We start from the raw sequence: 9,035 nt of genomic DNA, 5'->3' as shown, positions 1-9,035 counted from the left end.
GTCTGCAACCTACACCACAGCTCACAGCAACGCCGGATCGTTAACCCACTGAGCATGGGCAGGGACCGAACCTGCAACCTCATGGTTCCTAGTCAGATTCGTTAACCACTGCGCCATGACAGGAACTCCTACTTTCTTTTTTTAATCTGAACATTTGTACTTTTCTCATTGAATAATATGTTTTAACATACTTTGTGTATTAGCATTACATTTTTTTTAAATGATAGGTATCAAATAATTATCTTTGCAAAATCTCCTTCAAAATTAACACTCATTTTGTGGAAGTGGTCACTTAAGATCCCTGGAAGGACCACCAAAGAAGTCATTAAGGATCACTGGCAGGACCCTGAACACATGTTCACACATCTCATGTTACTGAGATGGAAGTGGGATTGGAATCAATACTGCTTTATTCCCAAAGCAATGTACAGCTATTATAAAAAGTAAACGTTACAGCTAAACTCAAACTGTCTACTACAGAGTAAGGAAAATGTGTGCACATATGCACAAAATGCAATGCAGATTAGACATAAGCTGTCATAGTTTATAGTTGATATATGAGACGTGCTGGAGAGTCTAGAATGTGGAAATTAGTATGGCGAGAAGCATTTAGTTAGCTTATTAAGTATCATTATATATAACTTATGCTTTAGATAAAGGAAGAAAAGGTGTATATATCTGGGCAAAATTCAGTAGGAATAATGGCATGTGGAGAGTCACTGTTTCTGGAAATGGGTATGACACTAGGAGAGGGATTAAATAAGTGAGCATCAATGCATATTTTTATTCCTTAGCTCTGTGAGTTGACTTTCTTCAACACTCAGCATTACTCTCATAGTCCATAGTAACCTTTCAAAATTTCTTAAAATATTATTTAAACATATCTATTGAAGGATGATTTTAAAAAATATCCCCCACGGAGGGAGTATATGGAAATATTTTTGCTCAATACAAATGTGTATACTATAGAAAAAGTGATTTTACATGCCATTCAAGGATCTCTAATAAAAACTGAAATTGGATAGGCACAGTGAATGAAAAATCATTACCTAGATTTATGCACTTTAGTTGAATAAATTCATAAAAACAAATCTTTGTAACTGAGCACCACTCCTGTAATTATCAAAACAATCATGCAAATTTTGAGTTTCAGAGTTGAAGTCATAGGAACTGACATGTTAGGCTGAAAAATGCCTGCAGAAGTTTGCGTGTTTGTATCACAAGACAGTAGGAGAAGCTTGAAGAAGAAGCTCATTCCTTGGTGGAAAAAGAAAATTTTAAAAGGAAAGTTACATATACTCAAATTACAATTATGTTTTAAATTATAGGTGGTTTACAATATTTCTACGAATTCTATTGTACAATATGGTGACATATTATAAACAGTTTCCTGTGCTATAAAATAGGGTCCCATTCCCATATATCCCAAGTGTAACAATTTGTACCCACCAACCACATCCTCCCTGCCCATCTTGTATAACCATAATTCCTGCCTCAACAGACAATGAATGTAGAGATGACTGGGGATAACCAATCCTTGACAGTAGAGTTTGTGCTCACAGGATTTGCAGATCACCCAGAATTGAGAACCATTCTGTTTCTCGTGTTCCTTGCAATCTATCTGATCACCATGGTAGGAAACCTTGGTCTGGTGGCATTGATATGTACAGAGCATCATCTTCACACACCAATGTACATCTTTCTGGGCAACCTCGCTCTGATGGATTCCTGTTGTTCCTGTGCCATTACCCCAAAGATGCTACAGAATTTCTTTTCTAAGGACAGAATCATTTCCCTCTACGAATGCATGGCACAGTGGTATTTCCTCTGCCTAGCTGAAACTGCAGACTGTTTTCTCTTGGCAGCAATGGCCTATGATCGCTATGTGGCCATCTGCAACCCACTGATGTACCACACCACGATGTCAAATAAACTCTGCATTAAGATGACCACAGGAGCCTTCATAGCTGGTAACCTGCACTCCATGATTCATGTCGGATTTCTGTTTAGGTTAACTTTCTGTAGGTCTCATCAAATCAACCACTTCTTTTGTGATATTCTTCCATTATACAGACTCTCCTGTGTTGACCCTTATCTCAATGAATTGATGATATTTATCTTTTCTGGGTCGATTCAAACCTTGACTATTACAATAGTAATAATCTCATACCTTTTCATTCTCTTCACAATTTTCACAATGAAATCCAACAAGGGAAGAGGCAGAGCCTTATCTACTTGTGCGTCCCACTTTCTCTCTGTCTCAATCTTCTATGGATCTCTTCTCTTCATGTACATTCGACCAAATTCAGTTAACGAAGAAGACAAAGATTTACCCCTGGCTATTTTTTATACTCTAGTTATTCCCTTAGTAAATCCTTTCATTTACAGTCTAAGAAATAAAGAAATAATCAATGTCATGAAAAAAATGATTAAGATGTCATAACATTCGGAAACAGATATCCCGGGTAAAATGTTTTTATATAAATACACAATGATTTTTATTTTTCCATTATATCCAGTTTACAACGTTTTGTCAATTTTCTGCTGTAGAGCATGGTGACCCAGTTACACATATATGTATACATTCTTTTTTCTCATATAATCATGCTCCATCATGAGGGCCTAGACATACTTCCCAATGCTAGACACCTGATTTTAATTTGATAAAACTTTATTTTCCAAGTTAAAGAATACTGACAATGTAGAAAATGGCCAAATTTTATAAAATGTTGTATTACTAAAACATGATAGTCTGTAACTCAAATACATCATTTCAGCTGGAGAGATTTTGACAGAATGTATTCCAAAATTAAATTTACTAGGTTCCATCAGGGGTGAACTAAAAATTACTGCTGGAGTTCCCATCATGCCTCAATTGTTAATGAACCTGACTGGTATCCATGAGGCTGTGGGTTCAATCCCTGGCCTTGCTGAGTGAGTTAAGGATCTGGCATTGCTGTGAGCTGTGGTGTAGGTTGCAGACATGGATCGGATTCCACATTGCTGTGGCTGTGGTAGAGGCTGGCGTCTGTACCTCTGATTAGAACTCTAGCCTGGGAACCTCCATATGCTGTGGCATGGGCCTAAAAAGACAAAAATCACTCCTGAGTCACAAACTGTGTCATAGTGTATTCAGTTACAACAGTAGCTATTAGTTTCAGAGTATGAGTTGTAATTTTCAACAAACTGAACAAATGCTTTGAATAGAATTCACTACATAGGAGATTACCTCCATTTAATACTATTGGCCATATTCTGGAATCTCAAGGCATAATCACACAAACTCAGCCATATTCCAAGTTCTTAAATTGATCCCTTCTTAAACAACAGTGTGTGACAAGAGTATGCTGTAAGTTTAAATTTGATTCTCATTTTTGAGTTTGTTCAAGAGATTGCATTTGACTATGAAATCAAGCAGAGCATGCATTCTCTAATCAGGCATGTTTTCCTATTTACATTAGCCCATTTTCTCTCAAGCTCTCCTAAAGAGAATATGTGAATACATTAGTGATTTATCAATCTGCGATTGAAAATGATGCTATTTATACAGATACCTGTATGCGTGTTAAATTTTCATGTAGTTTGAGTCATTGTCCATTATGTCTGACACTATAATTTATGAACATAGCTCTTTTTTAAAAGAGTTTTTACTTCCCTGTGATAGTATTACATGCATATCTTGTCATTGGGAATACCATGAACCTGGATTGAGTCCAATGTAAAGTATTGACACATGCATAGGATTAACAAAGAGCTGGTGGTGCTGTTCAAGCATTAATGAGGTAGAAAACAGCAAAAATTGAAAGAGCTAAACAAAACATATGTATTGATCCTCACATGTGCAAATGTGAAAGAAGAAAAAAGTTCATTCACTGAGAACCTACGGTCTGCCTGTAACTAAGCTAAACTTTTTAAACACTAAACCTATCAAGTGGTTAGAAATGACTTTTCATGATTTGCCTTAGTAAAAATCTCATACTTTGAAATACTTTGGAGTTTGGCCAAGCTCATCCAGGTCACTGGAATGAGCTAGAATTTGAATCGGTATTGCATTTTCCCCCACATGCCTAGGCATTCAAAAAGTGGAGATCTTTGTCACATGGGACATTTAGTTCTTGAGTAGCATTAGAAGAAATTGTGCCTTTGACATGGGAAAAAGTTTAAGATTTGGAGAAAAACAGGAATGGGTATGGCCAGAATCAATGGGTATGGAAATGAGTGTGGCACTGGGAATGGGGATCAGGGAGGTGAACTGTGGGACAGAGTCAGAGAGCTGACAAAAGTATTGGTGAGAGCTGGTGGTAAATGTGAGAGGAAAAAAAACGAGAAGAGGGTCAGATTATTGAGACTCTTAAGGGCTGCCCTAAGAAATCCGAATCTAGCTTAGAAGCATCAAACATTAGCGTCTTTCTGGAGCAGAGTAATATGAGCATACACTTTAGGAACCTGATGTTGCAATTGATTGTAATAAGACCTGAAGCAAGGAGAGCAACTTCAGTCATTCATACATTAGATGAAGAGACCTGAAACTCTAAAAGGAGAGAATATACTACATAGCAAATTGAACCTGTTAGATAATATACTGAAGACCTATCTTCTTTTCATATCAAACATGTCATAACTGTTTTGATATCATCAGTACTTAATATGAAGACTGACATATTTGGTCATTCAATAAACCTTCCTTTTCAAAATTGTTTTCATTTTTTAAAGTTTTATTGAAGCATAGTTCCAATACTGTATTGTGGTAATTTCTGCTGTACAAGATTACAACTCAGTTATACATGTAAACGCATCCTCAATAATTTTGAATATAATTATAAAAGTAAAAGGGCAACATGCTTGTTGTTTTTAGTTTGAAATGAATAAATGAATAATCATGTTTTACTTTCTTGGTTCTCATTTCTAATATTGTAAATACTGATAGAACTAATTCACATAAACAAAGCTCCTTAGCTTCCTAATACATTTTATGGGCTAAAAGGAATATAGATAAAAAGATGTTTGAGAAGCTCTGAATTATCTGGATGTTGTACATCCAGTATTATCTTCTAATTCAGCAGCTATTTTTAGCTTTTAGACTCGCATGCCTTGATTTTGTTTCCATTTTCTAAGGGCACCACAATTTTAGCTGTATGCCTCTACTGTTTTCATCCCCGTCCTTGGCAACATTTAATTCCAGAGATCTGTTAAGGTACAAATGTGTGACTTATTTGGGGGCAGTGAGTCAAAAGAAGTGATTTTCTGGGTATTTCTGGGAAATATAGATCCTATATTTTAAAGGAGATCACAAAATAGGCAATTCTTCCCCCTCTGCATATTGATATTATTTCAGGCACAGTCTACATACAATCTACCATCAAGAGGTAAACTCGCCTGGAGGTGAAGTCCAAAGAAAGGGGGCATCGCTGAATGAATTACACAGAAACAGACCCAGAGCCACTGGAATCAATCTTCCTTCTGGTTGTATTAAACAAAAGAACTTACTGTTTAAGCTTGTTTGGAAAAGATGCTTTATTTACAACAGAATAATCTGTAACTGATATATCCAGGCCTCTTACTCTAGCTCCCATTTTTTAACCCCATTTTAAATTAATCCTCATACATTCTTTAGCTTACAAGTAACTTTTCAGTAGTATACATTGAACAATTCAGCACGTCTATTAAGACTTTTACTTTCATTACTAAACTTTAATTTCCTATGACTCCACCTTAAAAATATGAGGGATATAGAGTTCTCATAACTGGTCCAAAGAAATATTAAGGTGTAGCTCAGGAATCAAGCTCAGACTATCTGTCTATGAGTCCATGTTCTTAATAACTAAGTCAAATGATGCATTAATCTCACTCTGAGGCATTTATCCAGAGTCTAGAAAATGGAAATTAGTATCCGAGAAGCATTTAGTTAGCTTATTAAGTATCATTATGTATAACTTATGCTTTAAATAAAGGAAGAAAGGTGTATATATCTGGGCAAAATTCAATAGGAATAATGGCATGTGGAGAGTCACTGTTTCTGGAAATGGGTATGACACTAGGAGAGGGATTAAAGAAGTGAGCATCAATGCATATTTTTATTCCTTGGATCTGTGAGTTGACTTTCTTCAACACCCAGCATTACTCTCATTAGTCCTTAGTAACCTTTCAAAATTTCTTAAAATATTATTTAAACATATCTATTGAAGGACGATTTTAAAATATTTCCCCCACGGGGGGAGTATATGGAAACATTTTTGCTCAATGCAAAAGTATATACATAAACATAAAGAACATGTGAATTGTAAAAATGATGAGCAGGAAGATGAGTTCAAATCTAGATATGGTATCTGCTAGGTAGCATAAAAATACTCAAATGGAACCATCTTCAAGGTGGTTAGAAATTTAGACCTAAAGCACAGTAGAGAAGGGGAGGAGATCTGAAATCTGCAGGGTAAATGATCACCATTTCTTGAAGGCTTAAGATCCACTGGACACTGTGCTAAGTGCTTTACATGTGTTGCATTATTTAAGTCTCATCATAAACATGAAAAGTGGACATCATTATTCCATTGAAACCTGAGAGAATAATTTTTAATTTAAAATTGATAAAATAAAATTTAAAAATTATAAAGTATAAATTAATTAAAATAAAATAATTTAAAAATCAACTAAGTAATACTATGGGTAGCATAAAGAAGTCAAAATAGCATGAGAGGATACTTTTCAAAAAGCTAAGTTGTTAATGGGCAGAGATATAGGGAAGAGATACAAGAAAAATAAAATCAGTGACATTTTCCTCTAATTTTATTTTGAAAAATTTCAAACCTACAGAAAAGTTGATTTACACAGTTACTGAGCTTAATTTTTTTAAACAGTGTTAAACAACTGTTACTTTACCACATTTGCCTGTACCCAAATGTGTATTTCCTTCATGTGTGTGTTTGTCTTTATTATGTGTGTATATATGTGATATGATGATATGACACTTTACCCATAACTACTTCTACATAAATATCAAAAGAACATTTCAGTGTTCCCATCATGGCTCTGTGGTTAACAAATCTGACTAGGAACCATGAGGTTGCAGGTTCAATCCCTGGCCTCACTCAGTGGGTTAAGGATCTGGCATTGCCTTAAGCTCTGAGTGTAGGTCTCAGACGCAGCTTGGATCCTGTATTGCTGTGTCTCTGGCATAGGTTGGCGGCTACAGCTCTGAATAGACCCCTAGCCTGGGAACCTCCATATGCCACGGGTGTGGCCCCAGAAAAGACAAAAATAATAATAATAATTTAAAAAGAACATTTTCTTCAGGGTCATAATGTCATTATTATCACCAAGAAATTTAGTATCATCTAAAAAAATTCATATTAAAAATTGTTCCCAGTTATCCAAGCTAAATACTCTCCCATGTTCTCTCCTAGAAGGTTTTAACTAGTTTTGAGTTTTACATTTTGATCTGTAATCCACTTTAGCTAACTTGTGTAAAATGTGTAGAGCCTGTGTCTAGATATTTTGCATATAGAAATAAATTTGTTTCACCACATGTTTTATGAAAAGACCATTATTTACTCAATTGCCTTTGCTCCTTTGTCAAAGACCAAATATAACTGTATGGAGCTAGTCTAGGCTCTTTATTCTCTTTTCTTCAACCCCATGCCCATTATTTGAGAACTACCATGCTATCTTGATTTCTGTAATTCTCTAGTAAGTCTTGAAATAAAGTAGTTCGAGACCTCCAACTTTATTCTTCATTATTGTGTTGGCTATTTGAGTTTTGTGCCTTTCCATACATACTTTAGAGTCAGTTTGTCAAATATAAAGAACACTGCTCTGAAAATTCATGTAACTTTGTGTTTATACATAAATACATGTTTATTAGTTTGGGTTTATAGCTACCATCAGAGTTCTTTGATCAAATGGTAAATCTATTTTTAGCCTTTTCAAAATGTTTTATTTTATTTTAAATTTAATTTATTTTTCTTAATTGAAGAACAGTTCATTTACAATGCTGTGTTAGTTTCAGAAAAGTGACTCAGTTATATACACATAAATACCATTTTTTCAGTTTCTTTTCCCCCACAGGTTGTTACAAATTGTTGAGTATAAATCCCTGTTCTCTACAGTCGGTCCTTGTTGCTTATCTATTTTATATATAGTAGTGAGAATATGTTAATCCTAAATTCTAATTTACATTTAGTCATTTGAAGAACTACTAGGCTGCTTTCTAAAGTAGCTGTTCCTTTTTATATTCCCAACAGCAGTGCCTGAGTGTTCCACTTTGCCACATTAGCAGCAGTACTTGTCATTGTCTTGTTTTTTATTATGTCCATTACAGTTCATGCAAGGTAGTTTCTCATTGTAGCTTAGACTGATTTCCTGAATGGCTAATAATATAAAGCATCTTGTATACTTTGGAACATATCTTCTTTGGAGAAATGGCTATTCAGAATCATTTGCCTTTTATAATGGCATAATTTGTTTCTTTATTAAGTTGTAAGTGTTCTTTACATTTTCTTGAGGTAAGTTTATTGTCAAATTATTGATGAAAAACCTATTGTGTGAAAGAAGAAATCAAATATAAACAAAATTACCTCAAGACAAATGAAAATGGAAATGCAATATATTACAAAAATTGGAACTACACTTTTGGGACAAAGAAAAAGCAGTGCCAGTAAGGAAGTCCACAGTGATAAATGCTACTCTAAGAAACAAGAAAGATCAAAAAGAAACAAATAAGCCTTTAATATCAAAAAGAAACCAGAGAAAATGAACACAGATCAGGGTTACCAAAAGTAGAGGAAATAAAAATTACAGTGGAAATAAATGAAATAAAAGCTAGAAAGACCATAGAAAATATTAGTATACCTATTTTTTTAAAAGACAAATCTGACAAACTTTTAAAAAGAGACAGAATTCATATTAATAAAATCAGAAATAAAAGAGGGGAAGTTTACAACTGATACTACAAAATACATAGGATTAGAAGAGACCAGAATGAGAAATTACACAAACAATGGGCAACAAAATGTGCAATCTAAAAGAAATGGATATATGTC

At 34.6% G+C, this 9,035-nt stretch overlaps 1 protein-coding gene across 1 annotated transcript; it reads left to right on the top strand.

Moving 5' to 3' along the window:
• The first annotated feature begins 1,516 nt into the window (after positions 1-1,516).
• LOC146397785 (olfactory receptor 5K3-like) lies at positions 1,517-2,443 on the top strand. The gene has a single exon (XM_084987441.1). It carries the CDS (start codon positions 1,517-1,519, stop codon positions 2,441-2,443), a length of 927 nt encoding a protein of 308 aa, XP_084843567.1.
• The last annotated feature ends 6,592 nt before the right edge of the window (positions 2,444-9,035 follow it).

This window comes from Sus scrofa, chromosome 13 (assembly GCF_054392235.1).
Source record: "Sus scrofa isolate SSC_HxYL_T2T_F1_AM1 chromosome 13, Sscrofa_HxYL_maternal_Yorkshire_Landrace_v2.0, whole genome shotgun sequence".
Classification (NCBI taxonomy): domain Eukaryota; kingdom Metazoa; phylum Chordata; class Mammalia; order Artiodactyla; family Suidae; genus Sus; species Sus scrofa.
The sequence above is the reverse complement of the archived record's forward strand: the minus strand, read 5'-3'. Positions and strand labels throughout refer to the sequence as shown.